Source organism: Natator depressus, chromosome 9, assembly GCF_965152275.1.
Source record: "Natator depressus isolate rNatDep1 chromosome 9, rNatDep2.hap1, whole genome shotgun sequence".
NCBI lineage: Eukaryota > Metazoa > Chordata > Testudines > Cheloniidae > Natator > Natator depressus.
The window spans coordinates 48348139-48376064 of NC_134242.1; the positions used below are offsets into that span (position 1 = coordinate 48348139).

The 27926-nt window shown below is 43.0% G+C and overlaps 1 protein-coding gene across 10 annotated transcripts in view; it reads left to right on the plus strand.

Moving 5' to 3' along the window:
- Positions 1–27926, plus strand: part of ARMC8 (armadillo repeat containing 8) — a 179686-nt gene that overhangs the window by 34197 nt on the left and 117563 nt on the right. Inside the window, exons 3-4 of one of the 10 annotated variants that reach the window (XM_074964093.1) lie at positions 9311–9514; positions 9928–11226. The exons of 5 other annotated variants lie outside the window; for them this stretch is intronic. Coding sequence is in view for 2 of the 5 variants with exons in the window: in XM_074964089.1 (XP_074820190.1) it covers positions 9956–9996 (41 nt within the window). In the remaining 3 variants the exon portion in view is untranslated. Of the gene's footprint in view, positions 1–9310; positions 9515–9927; positions 11227–27926 lie in introns of those variants that run through there. 4 more of the 10 variants (XM_074964091.1, XM_074964094.1, XM_074964089.1 and 1 more) reach the window with 4 other exon arrangements.

Here is a 27926-nt window from a genome sequence, read left to right on the forward strand (position 1 = left end):
ACTATGTGCAGTGCATCAAGAGGGGGAAGTGCCTACTGGATGTTCAATTTGCTGGACTTTTTTACTCCCAGAGTCCAGAAGGGTAGGATGTCTATTTTTCAGCTCTTCCTTCTGAAGGAAACTCTTGAGGCTATACCCTCTGGATCCAGTCAGGCCTTGCATGTTAGGTCTAAGAGGCCAGTCTCTGCCCCATAGCTACCAGCGCCATGTTACTGAAGGATTTCAAGAAGCTGAAAGGTCAGAGTCTGTTCCTGAAGCTCCCTCAGTCAAGCAACTGAAGCTATAGGTGTCTGAACTGAGGGCCAGGTGGCTGGATCTGACTGCCCTGGAGCCAGAAGAGAGGTTCAGAGTCAGTTTGGCCACCCACACCGGTGCTGTATCTACGAGCTGCAGGACCAGATTCAGGAAGATGGAATCGATCAGTGTGTCAGAATCTGGGCCCTCAGCACCTTAAGTTCCATCTGTTGCAGCTCTAAAGAAAGAGGCAAAGATAGAGACAAAACAGCTGCTGTTAGTGCTGCTGGTTCCCATGCATCAGAACTGTTGGATATGTCTGATTCTGACAAGGCTGGTACATTTCTGAAGTGGAGATCCTTTCCACCCCTATCTCCAGTAACAAGAAATGATTCGTGTATAACATTGGATCCAATGTTGTCTACCTCTTTGGAGCTGTTGGTGGTCCTGGCAACATCCTCTGTTCCTGAAAGCTCTGTCACTGTGGCTGCCCAGGTTCACCTTGCAGCTTCGGTTCATTCATCAGATCCAGGTGTGAACCACAGGGTTTCAAGGAGGCATATTTCCACGGTTCCAAGACCATCTTTTTCATCCTGTTTAGAAGAGGCCAGAAGCCTCTGGTTTTTCACCGGACTGCCCCGTCCATCCTTCCTTCTAGGACCCCTACAGGGTCCCCTCAAAGAGCTGGATCTCCGTACTTACCTCTGGATCCACTATTATTCCTGGTGACAGGTTTCAGAAGGGTAGTTGTGTTTGTCTGTATCAGTAAAATAAATGGACACAGATCAGACATCAAGAATTGTAACATTCAAAAACCAGTAGGAGAGCACTTCAATCTCCCTGGACACTCAATAACAGGCTTAAAAGTCGCCATTCTTCAACAAAAGCAGACTTCAACGAGAAACTGTAGAACTGGAATTAATTTACAAACTTGACACCATCAGATTAGGCTTGAATAAAGACTGGGAGTGGCTGGGTCACTACAAAAAATAATTTTCCCTCTGATACTTGCACCTTTTTGTCAACTGTTGGGAATGGACCACGTCTACCCTAATTGAATTGGCCTCGTTAGCACTGACCCCCGACTTGGTAAGGCAACTCCTGTCTTTTCATGTGCTGTATATTTATACCTGCTACTGTATTTTCCACTCCATGTATCTGATGAAGTGGGTTATGTCCCATGAAAGCTTATGCCCAAATAAATTTGTTAGTCTTTAAGGTGCCACAAGGACTCCTTGTTGTTGTTGTTCCTGGTGCATTCTGTCTCATCCAGACTCAGATTCTTACTAGGAGAAAGATAGAGGAAGAATGCAGAGACCTGTTGTTCTGTTCGTACCAGCCTATGCTCTGCCTCCTATAGGCATGTTCTTAAACTACAGTTACTGGGGAGACTGGCAATCCTGGAGCCTGTGGCCTTACTGGAGGCCACCTTAGGAATTTTTCAGTTATCCTCTGTGTGGCTGGAGAGGTAATGCCAGATCCTTTATACAGAAAACAATCCAGCGATCCCACAGATACAACTCCTATGGATCTGTCAGCGATACAGATAACTGTGCCTGAAATGCTATCTGAGGAAGAAGTTACCTCCTGCTCAAAAAGAGGAGCTGTTTGGAAATGGACTATGAATCCAGTTTATCAGTGGATGAATAAGTGGGGCTGTCTCCAGCCTACTCTCCTTCTGTGGACGCTACTAAGTTCCACTGTTTGGTGGATCATATTGTTGATATATTGTATAGTCAATTACTTGACCACGCTTTGGTTTAATATATTCAAGGGACCAAAAAATCCATGTCAGTCAGATTTATTGCTATAATCCAATAATAATACTGGAAAAAGGTTCTGTATGATACCAGTCTCTGGGAAGCCATCTCGTGCAGCATTGTTACATTCACCTTACACAGAAGTTGTGCTCCCAAAATTACATCCCTAATACCATCTTTTATCCCCTATCTGTTTACCACTAAACGGTGGTATGTATATCATCTGAAACTAGATTTAACCAATCAGCTTTCTACCTTGTTTTTCAGGTACCATGATGCATGTGTTCAAAACAAAGAGAGACATTCCAGGTACCAAAGGGCATGACAGCATCTCTGAGGTCTGTACTAGGGTCGAACAATTATGTCATGGCCTCTTTCTTTGGGACACTTCAGTACTGGCCTCAGAGAGTAACTCCCTTCCTGTTATGATAAAGCACTCATCTGTCTTGCTGGTCTTGACTTAAGCCAAAACTTTCTTCAGTGAATGCAAGGGGATACTTAGCATAAGTGGGCAGGGTTATATAAAAAGCATAGGCCAATTTAAGCTATATTACTGCTATTATGTTACTATTATGTGCTTAATCCATACTGATGTGTGGTGTGGATAATGTGTTTATCTGATGTAATATATATCTATATCTAAATCTGCTAGCCTAGTGTATATTAGTCAACAGTATGGTGTCCACTTTTAATCTTCTTTCAGTGCCTGTGAAAATACTTTTCACATGGTGTTCGATATCCTTGGTGCTACGTACAGTAGAATATCCTAACTACTTTTGGATAATTTTGCTACAGACAGCTAAATTTGTGTGAGTGATGTCTGCCTCTTCTGAGAAAGATGACAAGTTGCATCAGATGCCCTCTGAGGGTTTTCCTTCTTTCATATCCACCCTATTCCTCATTCAATTGTGGAGGCTACTGCCAGTATCAGGGAAATATCTGAACAATCATACTCCATCCTAACTGATAAAAATGAGAAGAGGCCTGATTCGTTGGAGAGAAAGGTGTTCTCTTCATTGTCCCTCAGTGTTGTATGGCAAATTATCAGGCAGTTATGGCCTGCTACCATTTATGGGAAATTCCATTTATGGGAAAAGATGACATTATTTTTACAGGATTTACTTGACCAAAGGAGATTGGTGAATCCCATATTAATGGAAGGCCAAAACGTAGTCAAGTGTTCCCTTAGGGCCTTTTTTGAGACTTCGGACTCTGCTGTCAGAACGTTGGTATCTGCTCTGAGCATCAGGAGGCATGCCTGGTTTGTTCTTCCTACCTAGCTCTAGACACGAAAATTAAGTTGAAGGACCTTTCCTTTGAAGGGGAGGGTCTTTTCAATGTGAAGACAGACAAGTTACTGGAAATGTTAAAGGAAGTGAAATGGATAGCCACTGTTTGGGTTTGATTTCCTCTGCTAGGAGACCCTCTATTTTTCTGGTATCAGAGACAGCCCTACCTCCCAGTCTTGGTCTTACTTTTAATCAGGTTAGAGACTTCAACAATACCAGCAGCCTGCATCCTTCCAGAGTCGTCATAGTAAGAGGCTTTTCAGACTGAGGTCTAAGTCTAAAGAACCCGCATCCTCAGCAGCATCTTAGCCATGGAAAACAAGCCTCAGTTTTGATAAGGTAATTGGCTCATTCCCAGCTCTCAATGAGCTCCAACCTGCCCTTCTTTGCAGAGGGGCTAGCTCACTTTATCAACACATGAAGACTAATTATGTCAGATCAGTGGGTTCTAGAGATTGTAGAAAGGGGCTATGCCATACAATTTGAAAGATTATCTCCCACACAATCTCGTCTATCCTTCTCTCTCCAGCAATCCCTCTCATGATGGTATTCTTCTTGCAGAAGTAGAAAAATTGCTTCTAATAGGAGTGGTTGTGAGGATCCTTGAATACCCAAGAATCATAGCTTTTATTCTCATTACTTTCTGGTGCAGGAGGACGACAGGGGACTTCGTCTGATTCTAGACTTATCGGAATTGAACAAGTACATTTGGAAGTTCCATTTCCACATGTTAACTTTGACCTCCATAATCCCTTAGTTGTTGCTCATGGATTAGTTCGTGACTCTCTATTTAAGTGATGCATTTTTCATATATTGATTCATCACATCCATCACAAGTACCTCTGTTTTTAGTGGCCAGATGGCATTTCCGGTACAAGATGCTTCCATCTGGCCTCTCCATTGTGCCCAGAGTTTTCACAAAATGCCTCTTTGTGGAAGCCTCTCATTTGAGAAATCAGAGTATTTTTGTTTACCTTTATTTGGATGATTGGTTACTAATGCCTGCTGTCTTTGAGGAATTGTTAAGCCATATTGTTTTTACAGCCAGATCTCTAGCACCTTCTGAACTGCCCAAAGTCAATTCTGTGTCCTACTCAGAGGATTCCCTTTATAGGCTCCATACTGTACTCTGTGAAAGGGAGAACATCTCTATCAGAGGACAAATTTCTCAAAATGAGCCAGTTTCTATTTAATATTCAACATTGTTGCTGCTCACAGTAAAACCCTTTTTGGATCTTATGGCAGCCACTACTTAACATGACTCCATTTGCTTGACTAAGAATGAGAAATATGCAGCACTGGATATCTCTGGTCTACACACCAAGTCAGGACAGCCTCCATACGTTGATCACCATACCTCAGATCATCGTAGTCTCCCTAAAACGGTGGTCAGTCAGAACGAATTTGTTTAGAGGTATGTGCAGTTCAGTCCCCCAGACCTATCGCCAATGGTGATGTCAGATGCATCAAGCAAGGGCTGGGGAGCCCTTCTGAATCAGTTGACAGTTCAAAGGCAGTGGTCTTAGCAGGAGACAGCCCTGCATATCAGTGTGTTGGAATGAGAGCAGTTTGGTTAGCTCTCGAATCATTTCTTCCTCTCCTACAAGGGAGAGTGGTGCAAGTGGTGACACACTGTCAATATATTGTCTATTACATCAACAATCAGGGGTAGGGGGTGATCACTCCACTTTCCTGTGTGCACAGGCTATCAATCTGTGGAATTGGTGTATCCTTCATGATGATGATCCTGTGGCCCTGCATCTGACAGGGAAAACAATGTAGTTGGAGACTGTCTCAGCAGAGACTGCTCTCAGATGCACGAATGGTCCATAAAGGTTTAATTGATTCAGACCATAGTCTCCAGCTGGGTTGACCAGACGTGGACTTGTTTGCAGCAAGGTCCAACAAAAATTGTTCTCTTCTGTTCCAGTGTTGGGAGGGACTGTCTGTCTCTATCAGATACTTTCCTTCTACACTGGGGAAAGGGCTGGATGTATGCCTTTTCCCCCTTTCCATTCATCCAGGAGCTACACCAGGACAAGATGATTCTCATTGTCCCGGATTGGCCATGTAAACAGCAGTTTACCGGTCTTCTCCAACTATCTGGCAGAATCTTTATGCATCTTCCTCTGTCTCCAGACTTCTTGTCTCAGCAGGAGGGCAAAATCTGGACCCAAAGTCTCTTCACTTGATGGAGTGGGTGATAGGACGTTAGGTTTGTCTGGTCTTGAGTAGTCATGTTCTTCCCCTGTGCAGGATGTACTAATTATCTCCAGAAAACAGTCCACTAGAAGCTGTTACCATTTCAAGCGGACCAGATTTCAAGCATGGATGAAGGGAAAACCTGATTTTCCTGTATCTGCTTCCATTCCTTGTGCTCTGGGATACTTAACTCTTGAGACTTTAAGTATATTATCCAACTCATCATTAAAAGTTCATTTGGCAGCTCTCTCAGTATATTATACTTTAACTGATGGAAGATCGCTGTTTTGTTCATTGTTCAGTCAAATGTTTATCAAATGTGTATTCCCCTTTTAGAGATCCTGTCCCTTCCTGGATCTCAATTTGGTGTTCACCAGGTGGGTAAAATTGCTTGTTGAACTGGCTGAGTGTTTTACCGTTCATCAAGATGGATTTCATTTTCAGCATTATGTCAATCAGGAGAGTGAATGAATGGAATGTTTTTGTGGTTGATCCGTCTTTCACTTCTTTTTGTAAAGACAAGGTAGTTCTCAGGTTCTGATCCCAGGTTCTTACCTATGGCGGTGACTGATTTTCACATGAAGCAGACAGTGAATTTGCCAGTTTTCTTCCCTCACTTTAATAAGGGGGAATCTGGTCTACACGGTCTGGATGGCAGAAGGACACCTGTTTATTATTTAGATAGAACTTGGGAACTTTTGTAAATTGTCGACACTGTTTGTGTTTCTCACTAAAAATTGAGTGGATTATATGGTTTCTTCCCAGACTGCATTTTGATGGATTAAACAATATATTGCTGAATGTTACATGCTAGCAAAAGTTCGTGTACGTGCTTTGGTTCAACCATATTCCAGTTGAGCTTGTGGCTACTTCCTTTGCTTGTCTTCGGCATGTACCAATTGCTGAAATTTGCAGAGCTGCAACTTGGACTTCAGTGCACATTTTCACTAAAGCACAGTGTTTTGGACCTGGCCTCTCAGACAGATGCTGGTTTTGGTAAAGTGGTGCTGCATCCCCTATTCAATTAGGACTCTGTTCCTGCCTTCAGGTCAGTTTTCAGCACTGCTTAGCAGGCTGTCCTGTAAGTGGAACTATGCAGAGCCATTCGAAGAAGTGAAGGTATTTTTCTTGTAAGATACTGAAGTGAGCTGTAGCTCACGAAAGCTTATGCTCAAATAAATTTGTTAGTCTCTAAGGTGCCACAAGTACTCCTTTTCTTTTTGAGAATACAGACTAACACGGCTGCTACTCTGAAACCTTTCTTGTAACTGCGGTTCTTCAAGATGGCTCTGCATACATACACTTTCCACCTGCCTTCCTCTGTCCGGGTCTTTGTTCGGTGTATCTGGCTTTGCAGTGGAAGGAACTGAGGTGGGAAGGGTCCTCTCTATAGCCTTGCCCTCAGAATGTTAGTGAAATTTAGGGGAGGGGTGGGGGATGCGAGAGTGAGTTAGCTAACATTGCTATAACACTGTTCTGCAGCAAGGCACCACAAAGTGGCCCATTAGCCAGAGGTGTGACTAAGAGCAAAGTTGAAGAACTTCAATTTAAACCTCATAAATTCTTTGGCCTATGTTGGGAGGTCAGTCTAGGTGATTTAATGGTCCCTTCTGGCCTTAAATGTTTTTTTAACTTAAGAAACATTTAGCAGAATTATAGCCTCCCCTACTATACAGTTATGGGACTGCAGTGATGGGAAGCTCTGCTAGGTAACATGGAATTTGCTATTGAATTAGTCACATTATGTGCAGCTTTTCTTCTATGTAATAGATTTTGAATTTATATTTATTGCTTTAACAACTAGAAGACAAAACCAGAAAAAAGTCTAATCTACCTCACTGTTGAGAAAAGCAAGAAGGAAATTTAACAAACCCATATATAAATGGGAGAAAGCTATGATTTAGGAAATTTCTTTTTACTCTTAATATAAGAGGTGGATTTTTAGGGGGCCCAGAACCCAGGAAATTAGTGTCAGTACCTATAAAGAAGATTAGCATATGTCTGGCTATGTTCTGTTGGCTGCTCCTGGCCTTTCAACCATCGTGGGAACTTTCTGAAGATGATCTGTGTATTGCATGTCCTTGCAGGAAGGGTTTTTCTCTAAAAATACTTGATCACACTAGAAATTCCTTTTTCTTCACAGGCTTTTCTTTTGTGTGTCAAAGATTCAGTTGGTGTCCCTCAATTAATTCCCTGTGATTCAGTGAATTCTCTGACTGCGTTATGCTTTTGGGTAATTGTCTGCAAAAACCCTGTAGAACATGTAATTGGATTTGTTTGTATAACTCTTATGCAGAAATATTGCTCCATGACCTTTTACGATTGAGAGAGAGAATATTTTTCCTCACCTTGGAAAAATCTGTGACTGCTGAAAGTTTTTTATGGCACCCTACATTCCTTATTTTGCTGTTTTAAAAAGTAGTGCTGATTAGTGATACCTCAATATAGTAGAGGATGAGTTAAGTGCACAGGTTCCAACTCTTAATAGGGCTTATATGGCATCAAGAAGTTCATATAATACTTTCAAAAATAGCTGCTTGGCCTTTCTCGCGCTTAAAATTGCATCCAGATGTGGCTCTCTAAACATGGCAGTGGCTTCACATGCTGATGTCTGAGGAGTGAAGAGGATGTGTTAAATCAGATGATGGTAGTGATTTTGGCTGTTGTCTCATTCGTGAAGATCATGTCATTGAACTTCATGTTGCTTTCAAGCCATTGTAGGGCTTTGTTTGTTGCAACTGTTAGTACTTACTGACCTCCTGAAACAAAGGGCAATGCGTATTAAAAGAATGTTCATTCTGTTACAGTTTTTACATTATTATATTGTACATCATACCTTTTCATACATTTAATTTCAGTACGTGTGCTTTATTTTATTACATTCAACGTCACTGTGTCTTTCTGTAGCGCCAGCTGTTCTTTTGATCAATTCAGTTCACATTTCTGGGGGTTATGCCCACCTCAAACTTTCTCCGTGTGTTCATTGATCTTAGGTGAAGCTCACAATCCTCTTTGAAATCACTTCTCTTTTTGAATATCACTTCAAGATAAAGAAAAAGGACAAAACTAGATGCAAACTGCCTTGATATAGTACCATTTCTCTGTATTCACCATATGCATTTCCTTGGAGATCTCTTATCCATTGCACAAAGGTCCAGTTTCAAATATCTCAAAGGACTGGAACAAGAAATTTTGGATGCCCATCCCAGCAAGTAGTGTGTTCCTCTGTGTAGCATCTCCTAGAGAATAATGCTAAACTTTCAACTAATCTTGACCAAGTTACAACTGATAAAATTCCTCATCTTTTCATGAAATTTGGTATACAGCTCTATTTAAGTAATCTTTTAAACAGCTTGTGAGCCAAGAGCCACCAATTAGTGGTCAAGCCTTGCTACTCCCAATCGTTCCAACAGTGTTAAAAGGCTGCTTGACTCACAGGTGGGGGACAAAGTCAGTTTCTTGGCAGTACCAGCTGGTATTACACCGTGAACTAACTGCAGCATGTCAAGATGGAGCAGTGACAGATCATCCGATGAGACATGAAGGCTCTTCAGTTCCTTAGCAAAGACAGCATAATCATGAAATTTATGGAAACAAGACATCGGAAGGGTGATGTTGAGGAAGGTGCCAAAGTAATACTTCACCAGAAATGTCCCAGAGATGACAGGCAGTGATTTGAAGTAAAAGTTCTCAAGATAGGAGGTACTGTAATTTGAACCACTATTCTCTGTGTTGTGTTCCACATGCTTGCTTCTGGAGCATGATGGAATACTACAAATGTTCCACCATTTATTAACAACTAAGTTTCACCATTTCTCTTCCTAGATTTCCTCTTCTTTCAAGAGCATTGGAGATGTTGTGATGACTTTGAGATGGGACAAAAAAGTCAAAAGAAAGCAAAGTAAAATGAAAATATAGCTGAGAGAATAGAACAAAATCAGGGCCATTGTTGGAAACCCAGTCCAGGAAATCTTGGAGTGCTGGAAGAGGAGAAAATGTATCATGAACACAGGGAATGGAAGTCTGAGGGTAAGACCTGGATATTGGCCTTAGTACAGTTACAATGTATATTTCCTCATGTAGTCTCATTGCTTTAGCTAATTTCTTGATGTTGATCTATTTTGAGACCAGAACATTGTTGCAGTTTTAGTTGTATACAGATTAAAATTGCCTCATTCAAGTCTGTGCTTGTTGGGTGGGTTTAATCAGGTCCAGGAACCCTCCTCACAAGTTGTAAAAGTGAAGGAAAATGTGAGCTATTCGTCTGCCTTGCTGAGTTGCCCTGTCCACCAACTAACCTGTACTTTGTACAGCAATTGTGTTGTCTTGTATTTTTGTGTCCTCATTCTGTAGCATATTGCAGAATTCTCCTTGCTGAATCTCTGTCAGCTCTCTAGAAACTACTGTGTCTCAATAATTGTCCTTATTCACATGTTTTTCAGGCATGGAAGTTCCTGGAATACATCAAGAATGCCATCCTCGACCTTGAAAGGCTTAAGCTACCATCCTATGTAGGTGTGTTTGATTTCCTGAACACCATCACTGGTGCTCATCAGTATACTGCCCATGGAGGTGCAGAGATAAACCTGAGAAAATCAGATTCTACCTGCCCATTTGGGGAAAGAGCTCAAGAAACTAAGTAGGAAATTGAAACAATTGAGTTCAAAGCGCAGGCATGGACTCAGGAATGGTAACCAGGGGAGATTACATTGCAAGAATTTACTGTTAGGCTTCCTGCCTTTCTTATTTTGCAGCGATGGACTTGCCAGGGATATTGCAGACTGAAGATTGAGTGAACAAGGACATCAGCATCTTCAGTGGATTCTCCAAGATGTCTGCTCTATTAGTGCCTGCGCACAGCATTTTTCATCTGTGGCTGCTGAAACTTTTCTGCCCTACGTGTATTCTCATCCCCAGTTTTTGATGATTAGCTGGAGTTCACTAGTGTAGAGCTGAATGTTATTGTTTTGGAAGTCACAAAAAACCACACAAGATCTTCAGAAACAGCACTGCTGAAGCCTACTGCAAATAGCCAAGGAAAGCCAGCGTGCAATCGGTCAATGGAAAATCTCTACTATTTGAGAACTTTGTGGGTTGAAGTGGAGCAGAAGGAAAACTATTTTCAGGCTTAAACAATTACTAGTATTTTTAATTACAGTTAAAATCAGTGAGGGTGGAACATTTTCAGCATTCCATCATCAAATCTTAAAAAATACCCCAAAAACCAAAAAAGCCCACTGCAGCACATAGTAATTGCTTTCCTTTTGAATTGAAAAAAAGTTATTTTTGTTGATTGTGTTACTTTAATGGAACTTTAAGATCTTATAATCTTTAAAGTGGTCTTTGCAAAGACAGGTTTGAGATAAACTTGAGTTTTAACTCTTTGATTCCACCTCAACTGGTTACTTTTCTGTGAGATGGTAGAATGTTCGTTTAGTATCCTGTTGGTTCTTAAGGGAAAGGTGGAAGTTCTTGGAATAGAGAGAAGGAAAGGTGCTATATGATCTCAAAAGCATGAGATTCTGAAGCTGTTCACTGAGAGGAAGTGCTCAGCACCTGATAATTTTTTAGAGGAGATATGGAAAAGCTTGCCATCCTCTTGCTGCCACCCACAGTTCTAGTGATCATAGTGCTACTTGGGTCAACTATTGTTCGTGAACCCTTGTGATGTCAGTCAGACCTTGGCACAGATAAGATTGTATTCTTGAAATCTCTCTAAAGTTAAAGAAATACATAGCTACGTAAGTGAATGAATCAAATGCTTTTACTGAATGTAACCTTTTCTAGCAGTATTGTAACAGGTAAACTCCAATAGCTATAATCCGCTTCCGAGGAGAGTGGAGTTTCACATTGTTTGAATTGGATCTCTTTATTGCCTTCATTCATTTCTATAAACCTGTTCCCCAAAAACATGTTCACCTTTGCTCTAACATTCTTAGACAGTCCCATGTTTATTTCTCTTGACCCATCACAGTTCACTTTACTAACCCAAGATTTGTACCGTTGGTCTCCACTAAAACAAATTCTGCTAGTCTTATGGAGAAACTGAGGGAGAGTTTGACAATTTCATTCTCTTTATTGGTCTGATAGATAAGAGCATTAAGACTATCTGTGGCCCATCAGCAGTAGGTCTCCTGCATACAAGGCCTACCCTCTGAATATTAATATTCCTGTTGTCTGATCCTTCTCCACCTGTGTGTATTAATTGTTCTTTTCTGAAAAATGATTATTTAAAAATGGTATTATAGGATACTATATTCATTATTTTTTTTCATTTATTCCTTCTCTACCATCTTGAAAAATCTAAATCTTACCTGAACAGCAAACCCACCCTGGACTTCTGCATTACAACTGAAGACTAATGGGGTTGTACTAGTGTAAATGAGGGCATAATCTAGCCACTGAAATATTTATTATTGATGATACATGAGAGAGAGAGCGAACCCGGCTCCTCTTTCAGATGCCAGGTTGAATTTGCTGTGCTAGCCATTTGAGAGAGAGGGGGAATCTCTTATTTGTAAGCTGAGCAAACTTGGAATGGAAATCATTGAAAAATGTGGAACCCCACATTAACCCTTTAAGTCACTTTTTGAGTGGAACTGCAGTTTAAACCTTTCAGAACACTAGGTAATTTTTTGTATGATATAGGGGAGAATATCTTCCATCTGTCCACTGGAAGAGTAGAAACAAATATATCTCTTTGAATATCAGGTCTTCTCAGTGCATTAGTGTGTGTTACTCCTGAGCGAATTCTGCTGACCCCTAGCCTTTCTCATTCAGTCAGGCACATCTTCCCCTGTCCCCATATGTTCCTGCACCCCCATGTGTCCTTGCACCCCTGGTCCACATGTCCCTCTCAGACACCCACTCCCCTCAACTCCATGTGGCCCTGCACCCCCTTCCCTTGTCCCTGTGTGGATCTGTACCTGCTCGCCACCCTATGTCCCTGTACCCCCTCCCCTTTTCCCCACGTGTCTGTGCCCCCACTCAGCCAGCCTCTGTCCCTATGTAGCTCTGCACCCCCTCCCCCATCACCATGTGGCCCTGCCCCTCCACTCCCATTCAGCCCTTGCCCCAGTCTGTCCTCCCACACTAGCCCTTATGAACCCCTGTCTGACCCCCCAGCACCCCATGCTGGCTGTCTCTCTATAGCCTCTCTCTCCTGAACTGGCTTGACAGGCACTTCCCTAGCTGGCTGGGAGCTGTTGCTTTGTTCTATTGCCACAGTGCCCTCTGGTGGGCAAACAGCAGAACTGCACCAACATTTCAGCAGAAGCTTTTTTTTGCGCAAAAAAATTAAAAATACGTATGGCTCATTAATTATGCACGCACACAGTAGTGCAGAATTCCCACAGGAGTAGATTTTACTACTGAAAGGGAGAAATAGATAAAACTAGAGTCACAGGGTATTCAGTGGAATAATATTGTTGTTAGTATTTGGCATTGTGATTCCCGTCTTCCCCAACTTCTTCTGAGAAATAAAAATGCTGCATGGCATTTCTGATTAGTGAGACATATGTCAAATGATACAGTAGGGAACTTGGGAAATGTATGTGAAGTGTAGGGAAATTTGCTATAGAACACAACACCCAGCCTCACTAGATAATTGAACTATAAGAATGTCTTGAGCTTAGAATTTAGTTTTAATCTTCGTGCCAGTGAGTGAGCTGCCTGGGATGACAGCATATGTACGTATGTGTTCCTTCTAAATTCAGAACATCTCAGTGTCTCAAACAAGGAAGTTGGGGCATCTTGAGGACCATGTGGTGGAATCTGCAGAGATTTTAACTGTCCCCACTTTACAGCAAAGTATTAAATAATTAACCAATAAAGAAGATAACTACTTGGACCAAACTTTAAATAAACTAATTGAATAGTTGTCATGCCTCGGAGGTTTATTAGATAGAGGAGGTATGTGCCTTATTTTTGTGTGATATGGTGTTTTAAGAGTTCCCACCTCTATTCAGACTGGAAGAAAGGCCCAAATTCTCAAGGAATTGGGCTATGAGTGGTTGGGAATCATATTTTAAAAAATGTTTCAGTTTATAGGCAGTCTAGGACCCTGCTCCTGCAGATGTGCACTGTACTTTAAGCACATGCATAGTCCCATTGAAGTCACGATACAATACAGTAGTCAATGGTTAAATGTATTGTTCTATATAGTAAAGAGGGGCTTAAAAATAGAAAGAAAATAATAGATATGTAGAAAATTGAGTTAAACTGAAAATAAGAAGTAGGCAGATGTAAAATTGACAAAGCAGGGGAACAACAACAGCCTCTTTAGAAGAGATCTCTGTGGGTAGTTGTCTGATTGCACCTCTTCCTGAATATCTGAAGTGTGGGGTGCTGCAGGGTGCCATTTGGTCACTCTTTTGTTCAATTTGTATATGGGGCTGTTGGGAGGACTAGTAAAGAGCCATGAGGTGTGGTGTTTTCAACATCCTGATCATACCCAACTTAGTTGATACAGTTCAGCTCCTCAGCCAATGTCTAGCTGAGATTAGGACATGCATGAGAGTGAACTGGCAGAGGCTCAACCCAAATAAGAGGGGAGGAGTGGGGGAAGTAGCTGTGGGAGATGGTAGAAGTAATATCAGTCCCTTTGACTGAGGGAGTGCATCTGCCATTAGTCACTAGGGTTTGGAATTTAGGAGTGATTTTTAGACCCCCTACTACTTTCTGACCATCATATTACAGCAAAAGCCCAGTCAACTTCGTACCAGCTGCATCCGGAGAGGAGGCAGTGACCTTTCTTTTTGTATGTGGGCATTGCCACTATTATCCATATCTTTGTCACCTCAAGATTAGACTGTTCCAATGTGCTGTACATGGAGCTATTCTTTAAAACCATTCAGAAACTGAAGCTGGTGCAGATAGAGGTGGCTCACTTACTGAATGGGGCTTCTCATAGGGAACGTATGACCCCAGCACTCTGGGTTTGACACTGGCTGCCAGTTGATCTCTGAGTAGAGTTTAAGATGTTCGCTAAGATCTGTAAAGTTCTAACTGGCCTGGGATCACCTCTCTCTCTGTGCCAAGCTGCCACGGCTGTGGTCAGCAGAGGCGCTCGAGCTGAATCTCCCTTGTTATAAAAGAGAAGGGGCAGCTGGTAGGCTGTTCTCTGTGAGGGCTCTGAGATCCTGGAATTTGTTTGCTGCCTTGTTCAAAAATAGCCTGAATTTGGTGACCTGGCATGCTGAAAAAGACATCTGTTTGAAAGGGTTTTGGGTAAAGGCTCAGAATATGCTTTCCACAATGATAAAGTGATGGAAAGGAGTTACTGTAGGTGGCTGGCTGAACTGATCATTTGATGCTGCTGAGATGTAACTGTATAATTAATGGTGTGTTAGTGCAGGGGTTCTCAACAAATTTTTTGGTGGCCTCAGAGTGCAGCCACCAACTTTTGATGGTGGCTGCGCTGACAATTTTTCCTAAAATACTTAATTAACTTTAGGAGAAACAAACAAATATGCACATATACATGTCCAAATCATTGTAATTTATTTACGTAGGGGTTTTTTTAGACTCAGTAATAAAGTAATGTACAGTGTGTCTATTCTTTACTGGACCTAAACAGAATAGAAACACAAATAAGGTGCTTTGCACGTTCTTCTGTTTTTTGTTGTTTCTTTTGCTTTTTTGATTTTTTTTTTTTTAAATTGCTAACTAGTAAGTCTGCTGCTGTGAAAAGTGATATTTGTGTGTTTAATATCACTTTTCACAGAAGACTTACTCAGCCTCAACAAGCCCTGGGACAAATTAAGCCCTGGATGGGGAGGTGGACAGGGAGGCTGCAGGGCCCAGGGATAATGGCGTGAATGGTGAGCCTGGGCCCAGAGCCCAAAGACCCGTGGCCGAAGCGCCCCCCCTTCCCCCTCCCATGGAAAGGTGGGGAATTCACCAGCTGTCTGTACCTCCAGTGTTTGTGTCTCCGCAGGGGGGCAGGGCCCAACCCCTGCTGGTGGCCCTGGGGGAGGGGCCACTGCTCCCCCCCCGCCCCCCCAATCACAGCCCAGGAGGCTGTGGCCGCAATAAAAGCCCCTGCTGACGGCATTTGAGAAACACTGTGTTAGCGTGCCTAGAGCCCTGGATAGGTATCTTTTTAGTTATTATGTAAATGAAAATAAATAAGGAGATCTTGCTTGGTGCAGTGGTGTGGCCAAATAAAAGAGAGTGGCTAGGACTACCTTGTGACCTGGTGGTGATCCCAGGCTGCTGTTGGCAGTCTATGCAAATCAGAGCAGCCTAATGGCTGCTGTAACTCAAGCTAGAAGACTGGAATGGCACAGAGTGGCTCCAAGGGTTTTTCAGAGATTTGGGTGTGAGTCTGTCAGTATTTCAGAGGAGTATTTCAATTGGATCTCATAATGCATGGGGGAAATCCCTTGTTGAAAACTGAGGTGGGCCAATTGTATACACACAATGCTAAAATTGTTTATTTTCCATCTTATATTGAAGATTTGTGCAGTCTTGAGAGTTTAAGATATTTTGTTGGTGTTTTATATCTAAGCTCAAATTCCTGGAAGCTAAAATGTCATCATTATTTATTATGTATTATCTCATATGGGGAAAACCCAGGAGAAGTGGTGAATGGGTAGGGTGGTTTTGATTTTTAACATAGATTTTAAGAGGTTATTTGCCTTTTTTGTATTCTTTTCTGTAGCCATCAATGGAAGTTTATAAAGTAAGCCCATTAAAATTTTAGATTTTGAATGATATAAAAAAGCAGATGCCAAATGGGAAGCTGTGGAAAAAATTTGGTGTATTGTATTTTTGTAGCTCACCAATACAGTTTAAATTCTAAGAGAATGTGCCATCCTCTGTGTAATGAGGGAACCAGAATTTCCCCCCTTTTTTTCTTCTATTGACTGTGCTGCTATAGAAATGAAGTACTAATATAGTCTTTTTAAAGGAAAAAAGGCATGAATTGAACATGGGGCCATCTGAATAGGAACGGGAATTAGAGTAACATGTTAATCTTAAGGTATGTCTACACTTGGAGCCAGAGGTGTGATTCCCAATTTAAATAGACATATTTGCACTAGAGATCATTGAGCTAGTGGGCTAAAAATAGTAGTGCAGTGTGGTAGCATGGGCTAGCTACCTCAAATATATACCTGCCCAGACTTTGTGGGCATGTGCTTGGGATGGCTAGCCAGTGCCACTGCTTGCCACTGTCTATGCTACACTGTGTATACTAGCACTTTTAGCGCATTAACTCGAAAGCAAGCACGGGTATGTCTGCATGAGCTGGGAATCACACTCCCAGCTCCAAGCATAGACATAGACTTACGGAATGGCTGGTGAACTAGAGCACCTCCCAGGCTGATCTAATTTATGTAGAGAAGCAGACTAGCACCGAGATGGCTCCATCTTTGGGCACTCTAAGCTACCTTTGCATAAACTGCACCATACACAAGTTTCATTGAGCTTTGTCCAAAGTCATGTTCTGATTGGCTAGTTCTGTCTGTTGACTATACTTTAGCTGTGCACAGCAGTGGCATGATCACTGAAACGAGCACTCAGTCCCTGCCCTTGTATTACATAGGTGGGATGAAATATTAATGGGAGGCAAAATTAATAAGCAGTCTGTATATGATGGTGGGGGGAGGAGTTAAGAGTAATTATGGGGAGAATAGAGGAGCTGAAGGAGTTAAGTGTCAGTTATTTACTGTCCACTCTCTGGAAAGTGACAGACTCCTCTTTCATCAGCAGTTGGCAGCTATACTATAATACTACATTTGGACTATTTATTTCCATTGAGGCAACACCTAGAGACCTCATTTGAGGATCAGGACTCCATTGTGCTAAGCACTGCACATAACAAAAGAACAGTCCATGCCCCAAAGAGCTTGGGGTCAGAGTACAACATAGAATCATAGAACTGGAAGGAACCTTGAGAGGTCATCTAGTCCAGTCCTCTGCACTCAAGGCAGGGCTAAGTAGTCTCTTCTAGACCATCCCTGACAGGTGTTTGTCCAACCTGCTCTTAAAAATCCCCAATGATGGAGATTCCACAACCTCCCTAGGCAATTTATTCCAGTGCTTAAACACTGTGATAGTTAGGAAGTTTTTCCTAATGTCCAACCTAAACCACTCTTGCTGCAATTTAAGCCCATTGCTTCTTGTCCTATCCTCAGAAGTTAACAACAATTTTTCTCCCTTCTCCTTGTAACAATCTTTTATGTAGTTGAAAACTGTTATCATGTCCCCTCTCAATCTTCTCTTCTCCAGACTAAACAAACCCATTTTTTCAATCTTCCCTCATAGGTCACGTTTTCTAGACCTTTAAACTTTTTTTTGCTCTTCTCTGACCTTTCTCCAATTTGTCCACATCTTTCCTGAAATGTGATGCCTAGAAATGGACACTATACTCCAGTTGAGGCCTCATCAGTGTGGAGTAGAGCAGAATTACTTTTCATGTCTTGCTTACAATATTCCTGCTAATACATCCCAGAACGATATTTGCTTTTTTTGCAACAGTGTTACACTGTTGATTCTCATTTAGCTTGTGATCCACTATGACCCCCAGATCCCTTTCCGCAGTACTCCTTCCTAGGCAGTCATTTCCCATTTTGTATGTGTGCAACTGATTGTTCCTTTCTAAGTGGAGTACTTTGCATTTGTCTTTGTTGAATTTCATCCTATTTACTTCAGACCATTTCTCTAGTTTGTCCAGATCATTTTGAATTGTAATCCTCTCCTCCAAAGCACTTGCAGTCCCTCCCAGCTTGGTATCATCTGCAAACTTTATAAGTGTACTCTATATGCCATTATCTAAATCACTGATGAAGATATTGAACAGAACTGGACCCAGAACTGATCCCTGTGGGACCCCACTCATTATGCCCTTCCAGACCAGCATGACTGTGAACCTGTAGTTGCATATCTGGTGTTCTTTATATATAAAAGAGTCCAAATAGTATGCAGCTGAAAGTGCAGTTTGCTTTCTGGGGGCAATGAGAAGAGTCCAAATACATCTGGGAATTGTTTGTTTTTTTTAAAGTGGGGTTGAAATTAAACACTTTTTTCTTCAGTGTTATGAATATATTTCTTAACTTTCCTCCTTCTCTTTTCTCTACTGTGTACCCTTTTAACTGGAACTACTTTTTATACCGGAAGGATACGTTGCATAAATGGCCACAAACTCATAAAATGTATAATGAGCTACACTGACAGCAATAAGCCAAGGAAGGGTATGCATTAAATGCTATAGGTGTACTTCCCTGGGGTGAAAACATTTGGCCTTTGACTCTGCTACAATAGATTGCTAATGCACTCACTAATGCCTTATTGGCATTCTGTGAAGAGTTGGAGACTGCTCATCTCATTAAGTTTCTTTTTGTGTGAAGATATAAAGAACGCTGATAAAACTGGGATCAGTCAATTTTAAGTTTTACTTCTAAATAATGAATTGATATTAATGAAACTTAGGGGAAAATAGTGTGAAGAGGGTGTGACGGAATTCACGGGGTGCAACCTGGATTGTGGGACCGCTGACGCCTCTGTCCCACCAACACCACTGTGTTCCCTCTCACACTGTGTTGCTGTTGGCAAGCTACAAACCTCTGGCAGGTAGTGCACTTACACAGATATCCACAGGCAGGGACACAAGCAACTGAATTACATGAATGCTTCTCCCAGCCACTCATGAACCACCAATATAGAAGCTTCAGCCAATTCCCCCCAGCCTTGCACCCCAGAACTGTATCAGCTTGCCCTGGTCAGAAGCCTGAACAGTCTAAGTTCATTACCCAGTCCGTGCCCCCTCAATGTGGAAAGGACACAAACTAGGCTTCGTAAACTGAGCTGAGATTTCCCAAACACTTCAACCAAAACACACTGTTTTAGGTAAATTATAAAGCAGATTTATTAACTACAGAAAGATTTTTAAGTGATTATAAGTAGTAAGCGGAGAAATCAAAGTTGTTTAACTACGAAAAGTAAATTCACAGTCTGAGTTTTATAAACTAAACAGGATTTGAATCAAGCAATGTCTCACCCTGATAGATGGAACAAACAGGTCACAGATCTTCAGTACACAGGATGGGACTCTTTTCCAGCCAGGGACCACCCTCCCTATTTCAGTCTTTGTTCTGTAGCAGGGCTTCTTCTCCGCCTCAGTGGGTCCTGCGCTTCCTTCTAGTGGTGGGTCAGGATAGCATCTCATCTCTCAGAATTCCCCCCTCTCTGTTTATAGTGGGTTGGGAAATTCTGTTCCCAAGTGGTCTTCCCGTTTCTGGACCTACTAGGCCCTCACTGCTTCACTGGGGCTTCTGGCCTCCTAGGTGGACGTCCAGTGAGAGGAAAAAGGGGTGTGGGGGGGCCCAGTCCCACCCTCTACTCTGGGCCCCAACCCAGGGACCCTACAAGTAGCAGCCTCACACTGCCAGTTCCCAGGAAAACTGCTAGCTTCCCTAGGTTACTTCCCCACGCCACTTGGCTTATTGTCCCCACTTTGCTTGGGCAGGGTTCCTCCCGACCCTCCTGCCAGGGAGGGAGAGCCCCTACTCTCTGGTAGCCCTTTTGTGCATGGCAGCACCACATGAAACACATGGCTCAGTCTCTCTCCTCTGGTGGGGTCCTTTCTTCAGGTCTTTAGAGGTAGGGTTTCTCCCCAGTCTCTATACCTGTGGGGGTTCTCCCCTTGTCCTTGTCAGCTTCCACACTGCTCAGCTCTCCAACACCTCGCCTTCACTCTCACAACGCCTATCACACCTCTGACTGGGGACAAGACTTTTAACCCATTCTGGCAGGTTCTTAATTGGCTCCAGGTTTCCTGATTAACCTGGAGTAACCCCTGCTCAGTTACCAGGGAAAGGGGACCTGCTTATCCTGAGGCTAATACCTTCCTTCCTGCACTCTCCTGTAGCAGTCTGGCCTGACGCTGTCACAGTCCTCTATATGTTTCTTCCAGGTGTTGAGTTGGAGTGAGATCAAGTCATGATGTCACTTACCCTCTTTTATAGTTTCTTCCAGCTTGCTGGAAAGATCTATGCTTGTGATATGGGGGTACACCCCCATTGGTCATGTATTCTCCACTGTCTACGTGCTGTCTCTGAGATGGTCGTTGGGAGAGTGGATTCCATTCAAAGGGCCATCAGCCTATCTGGCTACTCTATTGTTGTACCTGAAAGGCTGGCTGTGGGTGTTCCCAACCTCACAACATATTTCAGTAACACACGTATAGCAAAACTTCATAACCTCACATACAATGTTAACACATACACTCCAACATATTAATGTTCAACAGACCAAGACGTTTAAAATGATACCTCACATGACATACTTTGTATGAAACATATCATAATTATATGACAGTGGTGAATAGAGGGGTTCCAGGGTGCTGCTTTGAGGTACAGAGTGTCACAGGCTGTTATTTTGGTCTGTGAGATCAGATCTTTGAGCATTGAAGGATTACTATCAAGTTAAATCGTAATATAGGTTTTTTATAATGTCCTTGCCTGTGTTGAAATAATAAGTGTAGAATTAAAATAAGTTTGGATGTTTTTCTAAAAACCATGCTGTAGGAATTAGTGCGGGGAAGTTCTCTGGCTTGTGCTATATGGGAGGTCAGTCTAGATTATCACAATGGTTTCTTTTGGTGTTAGAATTGATGAATCTATGGAAATTTAAAATTGCATTCTAGGATTTTTCATGTGTGTATATATATATATGGGCTTCAGCTGGATAGGATACAGGGGCCAAGAAAAATTAGCTTTTTGTGTTAACAAAATACAGATGGAGAAAAGGACAGAACTCCTTCCTCCACCCCTCCAAAAAGTCTTGGTTATATTCATAGAAGATTAGGGTTGGACAAGACCTCTGGAGGTCATCTAGTCCAACCCTCTGCTCAAAGCAGGACCAACACCACCCTAAATCATCCCAGCCAGGGCTTTGTCAGGCTGGGCCTTAAAAACCTCTAAGGATGGAGATTCCATCACCTCCCTAGGTAACCCATTCCAGTGCTTCACCATCCTCCTAATGAAATAGTTTTTCCTAATATCCAACCTAGACCTTCCCCACTGCAACTTGAGACCATTGGTCCTTGTTCCATCCTCTTTGGAACCCCACTTCAGGTAGTTGAAGGCTGCTATCAAATCCCCCCTCACTCTTCTGCAGACTAAACAAGCCCAGTTCCTTCATCCTCTCCTTGTAAGTCACGTGCCCCAGCCCCCTGATCATTTTTGTTGCCCTCTGCTGAACTCTCTCCAATTTGTCCACATCCTTTCTGTAGTGGGTGGCCCAAAACTGGATGCAATACGCCACATGTGGCCTCACCAGTGCTGAATAGAGGGGAATAATTACTTCCCTCAGTCTGCTGGCAATGCTCCTACTAATGCAGCCCAATATGCCGTCAGCCTTCTTGGCAACAAGGGCACACTGCTGACTCATATCCAGCTTCTCATCCACTGTAATCCCCAGGTCCTTTTCTGCAGAACTGCTGCTTTGCCAGTCAGTCCCAAGCCTGTAGCAGTGCATGGGATTCTTCCGTCCTAAGTGCAGGACTCTGCACTTGTCCTTGTTGAACCTCATCAGATTTCTTTTGGCTCAATTCTCCAATTTGTGTAGGTCACTTTGGACCCTGTTCCTACCCTCCAGTATATCTACCTCTCCCCTCAGCTTAGTGTCATCTGTGAACTAGCTGAAGGTGCAATCCACCCCATCATCCAGATCATTAATGAAGATGTTGAACAAAACCGGCCCTAGGACCGAACCCTGGGGCACTCCGCTTGATATCGGCTGCCAACTAGACATCGAGCCATTGATCACTACCCATTGAGCCCGACAATCTAGCCAGCTTTCTACCCACCTTATAGCCTGTTCGTCCAACCCATACTTTTTTAACTTGTTGGCAAGAATACTGTGGGAGACCATATCAAAAACTTTGCTAAAGTCAAGATATATCATGTCCACTGCTTTCCCCATATCCACAGAGCCAGTTATCTCATCATAGAAGGCAATCAGGTTGGTCAGGCATGACTTGCTCTCGGTGAATCCATGTTGACTGTCTCTGATCACCTTCCTCTCCTCCAAATGCTTCAAAATGGTTTCCTTGGGGATCTATCTGTTCCATGATTTTTCCAGTGACTGAAGTGAGGCTGACCGATCTGTAGTTCCCTGGGTTCTCCTTCTTCCCTTTTTTAAAGATGGGCACTATATTTGCCTTTTTCCAATCGTCTGGGACTTCTACCAATTGCCACGAGTTTTCAAAGATAATGGCCAATAGCTCTGCAATCACATCTGCCAATTCCCTCAGCACCCTCGGATGCATTAGATCTGGACTCATGGACTTGTGCAAGTCCAGGTTTTCTAAATAGTCCTTAACCTATTCTTTCACCATTGAGGTCTGCTCACCACCTCCCCATACTGTGTTGCCCAGGACAGCCGTGTGGGAGCTGACCTTGTCTGTGAAGACCAAGGCAAAAAAAGCATTGAGTACTTCAGGTTTTTCCACATCATCTGTCACTAGGTTGTATTGCTTCACGAAACAAAATTGTAATGCTTCATGAAATAAAACAGTAAAACATACGTTAGCAGAACTTACAGCATAGTGCATGACTGGTTTTTCGAGTTATGTCCCTGTAGGTTCACCACTTCAGGTGCACCTGCGTCTTTGATCGGAGATTTCTGGTATCAGTGCCCACTTGACCCACACATGTACCCTACTCATCCTCATGGCCTGCAGCAAGGCTATGGGGGGTTGCTCAGGCATTCTTTTGTGGATATTCTTCATGTCACCCCTCAAAGTAAAATTGTGCTGCCTATTAATGAAGCACTTTTGTCTCCAGCCCATAATTTGTGGCAGACCCCTGCCACTTTTGTGCCTACTTGTAAACGGACAGACAGAATATACGTATCAGCCTAAAGGCTGGAATATTTCGTCTTACCCCACCTCCAGCTCTCTTGTAGTGGTTGCTGTCAACAAGAGAAGCAGTGAGACATGCTCAAGATCCATGCTTTTGGATGGGGAGGCAAAACACTTAGACCTCCTTGGCAGGAAGAGCTATTCCTCTGCTGTTCTTCAGTTTCAAGCAACAAATTATCATGCCCTGATGACAAAACATGATTTCAATAACTGCAAAATTTACTCATATTGTTGATGATTTTCCACAGTACCAATCCCTCTTTTCTGAAGGCTAACTAATCACCAGAGCTTCCTTACAGGCTGTCCTCAATGGTGCTGTGGCTGTGCAATGAGCATCTTGGCTCCAGTCTTTTGGACTCCTTAGTGAAGTACAAACAACAGTAGAAGACCTCCCCTACGAAAGGCTGCATCTGTTCATTGGTGACGCTGACAGCTCATTGTTCACCCAGAAGGACAACCCTTAGGTTGCTCAGGATTTATGGACCTGGAACAAAGAAGTTTCTTAGTAAATCCCAGACAGCACAAAGATCCTGGCCATTCCAATACCATCTGGATCATACCTATTCCAGCCCTGCAGAACCTCCCAAAAAGAGATCCAGGTCTCAAAAGATAGGTCATGCCCAAAGGAGACCCCCAGTTGGCCTCCAAACAACCATTTTGACAGCCTACTTGAGGGCCTCAGAAAATTCCCTCTGAGTCTGCTGCATGTACCCCTCCTTCTGGGATCGCCTATCTTGATTTCTACCTGTTCGTTAGCTTATTGCCACAGACAAGTAGATTTTAGAGGTGGTCACTACTGGATACTCTGTACACTTTCAATCTATCACTCATCCCCCCTTCCCTCCTCAGGGATCCCTTTCACAGGGATCTCTTAAAGTAAATGGTTCAATCCCTTCTGCGGATGATAGAGCCAGTTCCCTCAGAATTTGCAGAAAGAGGGTTTTATTTCATATATTTTTTTTGGTTCCCAAAAGAAACAGTGGTTGGCAGCTGATTCTAAACCTCTGGAACCTGAACACCATTCACAGCACTTTAGGATGGTGACACTGGCTACCATAATCCCATCCCTAAATGAGGGAATTGGTTACTGAGTTCAGCCTCTAAGATGCGTATTTTCATGTCACCATACTTCCTTCCTACAAATAATTTCTGCGCTTTGTCGTCTGCTCAGAACACAGACAATACTGTATCCTCCCCTTTGGGCTTTCCACGGCCCCATGAGTTTTTACGAAGGTCCTCTCAGTAGTTGCAGCTTACTTGCATGGAGACAGTATTGCAGTCTTCCCGACTGAATGACTAGCTTCTCAAGGGACGTTCTATAACAGTGGTCCAATCGGCAACCATCCAGGCCCTAACCTTGTTCCAATCTTTGGGCCTTCATATGAACCTGAAAAAGTCCACATTAACACCCATTCAGAGGATTGATTTCACTGAAGTTATGCTGGGCTCCTGGACTGCCAGATCCTACCTACCAGAGCACAGTTTTTCTGCCATATCTAGGCTTATTACCGCCCTACAGCTGAATCCTCTGACATCAGTAATAACTTGCTTCCAAATTGTAGATCATTTGTCAGCTTTGGCATTTGTGACACCACACGTGAGAGTATGTCTCCAATGACTTCTGGCTTGGCTCAAAATCCTATGTACGCTGAACAAACATAGTCTGGCCTAATGAGTTTCCATATCTCCATGGGTACTGGAGTACCTCAGGTGGTGGGAGGGCCCTTGAAGATCTGTGTGGGAGCATCATTGTCATGCCTCCCACCAGTATGGGTCATTACAACGGATGCCTCCCACTTAGGCTGGGAAGCTCACTTACAAAGTTCCACAGCACATGGCAAATGGTCTCCACAGGAAACGGTGCTTCACGTCAACATTTTAGATCTAAGAGCAGTTTATGCGTGCCATTATTTTTTTCCATGATATTCATGGCCATCATGTCAGAATTAATGATAGAAGGGTGGCAATGTACTATATAAATCGACAAGGGGAAGCAAGATCCTAATCCTTATCCATAGAATTGCTAAAACTATAGAATTGGTGCTTGGCCCACCACATAGATTTCTGCGATTTACCTTTCAGGCTTCCAGAACATGACGACAGATGTTCTGAGCAGAAACTTACAGCAGGTTTATGAGTGGGAGCGCAATAACCTGATCTTCCACAGGATCCTGAAAGCATGGGGCCTCCCCTTAATGGACCTCTCTGCAACCCTGACCAATAACAAATCTCCTACTCCAAAGGGGGATGTAGCCACAACTTTTTACAAGATAGCCTTCTAGTTTCCTGGCCCTATATTCTTTTCTGTGCCTATCCACCAACTCCTATAATCCTCAGGACATTAATCAGACAGAAGCAGGAGTAAGCAAGGGTCATCTTAATAGACCCGTCTTGGCACAGAGAAATGTGGTACTCAGATCTATCCCACTCTTCTGTATTAATACCTTGACACCTCCTGCTCAGATCAGACCCCCTGACACACAACTCGAGCACCATGAGCCGCCCCAACCATATGTCTCTGGACCTCATGGCAGCCTGGCTCCTCAATTCCCTAATTTAGAAACACACAGCTCTGTTGAGATCCAGTCCATACTTTTGAATAGTCGGACGCCTTTCACACATAAGACTTACCTGCAGAAGTGGAAACACTTCCTTTTCTGGTGTTTTCATCACTCCATATTCACTTCTGAAACTCCTCTCTCAACGATCCTTTATTACCTGTCGGAATTAAAAATATAGCATCTGTCTATGAGTTCTTTCAAGGTGCACCTGGCAGCTATCATGGCTTTCCATTTGCCTGTCGAGGGTTTCTCAATTTTTGCTCACCCTATCATGACTAGATTCTTTAAGGGTCTATCTAACTTGTTTCCTCATGTCTGGAACTCCACACTCCACTGGGACCTTGACTTAGTCCTGAATGCCTTAAAAAACTTTCCTTTCAAACCTATGGCCCCTTGCTCGTTCCTTTATTCCTCCCTCAAGATCTCATTCCTGATAGCCATCACTATGGCCAGAAGGGTAGAAAAATTGGACTGCGCATGGCTGACCCACCTTACACTACCTTCTGCAGTGACAAGGTAACGTTACATACCCATCCTCTCTTCCTGCCAAAGGTCTTGGTAGACTGTCATATCCATCAGAATGTCCACCTATTGTAATAAGCCATAAATCCAGTGTCTGTATTAGGACCATGATTTTTAGTGTCTAGCAATTTAAGCTCCCAGGCTCATCTGTTGAAAGGGTTTTGCACGAACCCACCCCAGGGACCTTCTACAGGCTTCCCAAGATACACAAACAAGGGAACCGAGGCAGATCCATCATATCTGGCCATGGCACTCTTACTGAACCACTCATCACACAAAGGGCTGGCTTCCTCCAGGACACAACTAACTTCCTCCACAAACTCCACAATATTAACAACCTCCCTCTGAACATCATCCTCGCCATCATGGATGTCACTTCCCTATATACCACAATGACTGCATAGCTGCCTGCCTCAAATATATTTACAAGACAATGGACAACCCTCAGATATCAACCCCAAACACATTGCCAAACTCATCCACTTCATCCTCACCCATAACAGTTTTACATCCAATGACAAACACTTTGTCCAAACCATGGGACCAGCCATGGTTAGTAATGTGGCTTACCAATATGCCAACTTCTTCTTGGGCCACCTGGAAGAAGAATTTCTGGACAAATGCACCACAAAATAAATGAAATGCCTGAGATATATCAAGGATATTTTAATCCTCTGGATATATGGCTTAAACTTCCTTGTAGATTTCAACAGCCACCACCTGTCCATTAAACTCTCTCTGGAACACTCCCACATGAGCATCAACTTCCTGGACACCACACTCAGCTTCAGCAATGTAACCCTACAGACAATCATATACAAGAAACCCATGGACCTCCACCTCTGCCTTCATAGATTTTAGTAACCACCCAAAACACACCATGAAATCGGTTATCTACATCCAGGCACTCAAATACGACAGAATATGCTCTGAGGAAAAGTCCAAGATATACACCATAACTCATTTAAAACCGCCTTCACCAAACAAGAACACACCACCAGAGAAGGAGATCATATCATGGAACAGGCAACCCAGATACCTTAAGAGAACCTCCTTCAATACTGAAATAAAACCCATGCTGACTGCACACCCTTAGTTGTCACTTACCAGCCCACGCTAGTTCCCATACAGGGTGTCCTCAAACAACTACAACCCAAACTCAATGGGGGCCCCATCATGAAAGAAATCTTTCCTGAACACCTCCTGTTCTGACCTTCAAACAACTCCCACAACCTCTCTAAACTCATCAGTAAACAAGCTCCCCACAGACCAGGATGCACCACCTCAAAGTGGCACCAGACCCTACCAGAACAGATGCAAAATCTGCAGACATATCTTCAGTGATAGAATAATCAACACCTCCCACAACACACCTTTCAAGAGCTGTGGATCCTGCACATGCTTATTACATGTGGTATACCTCATCCAGTGCACTAAATACACCAATAACTATGTGGTGAAAGCAGACAATCTCGCGAATGAACTCTCA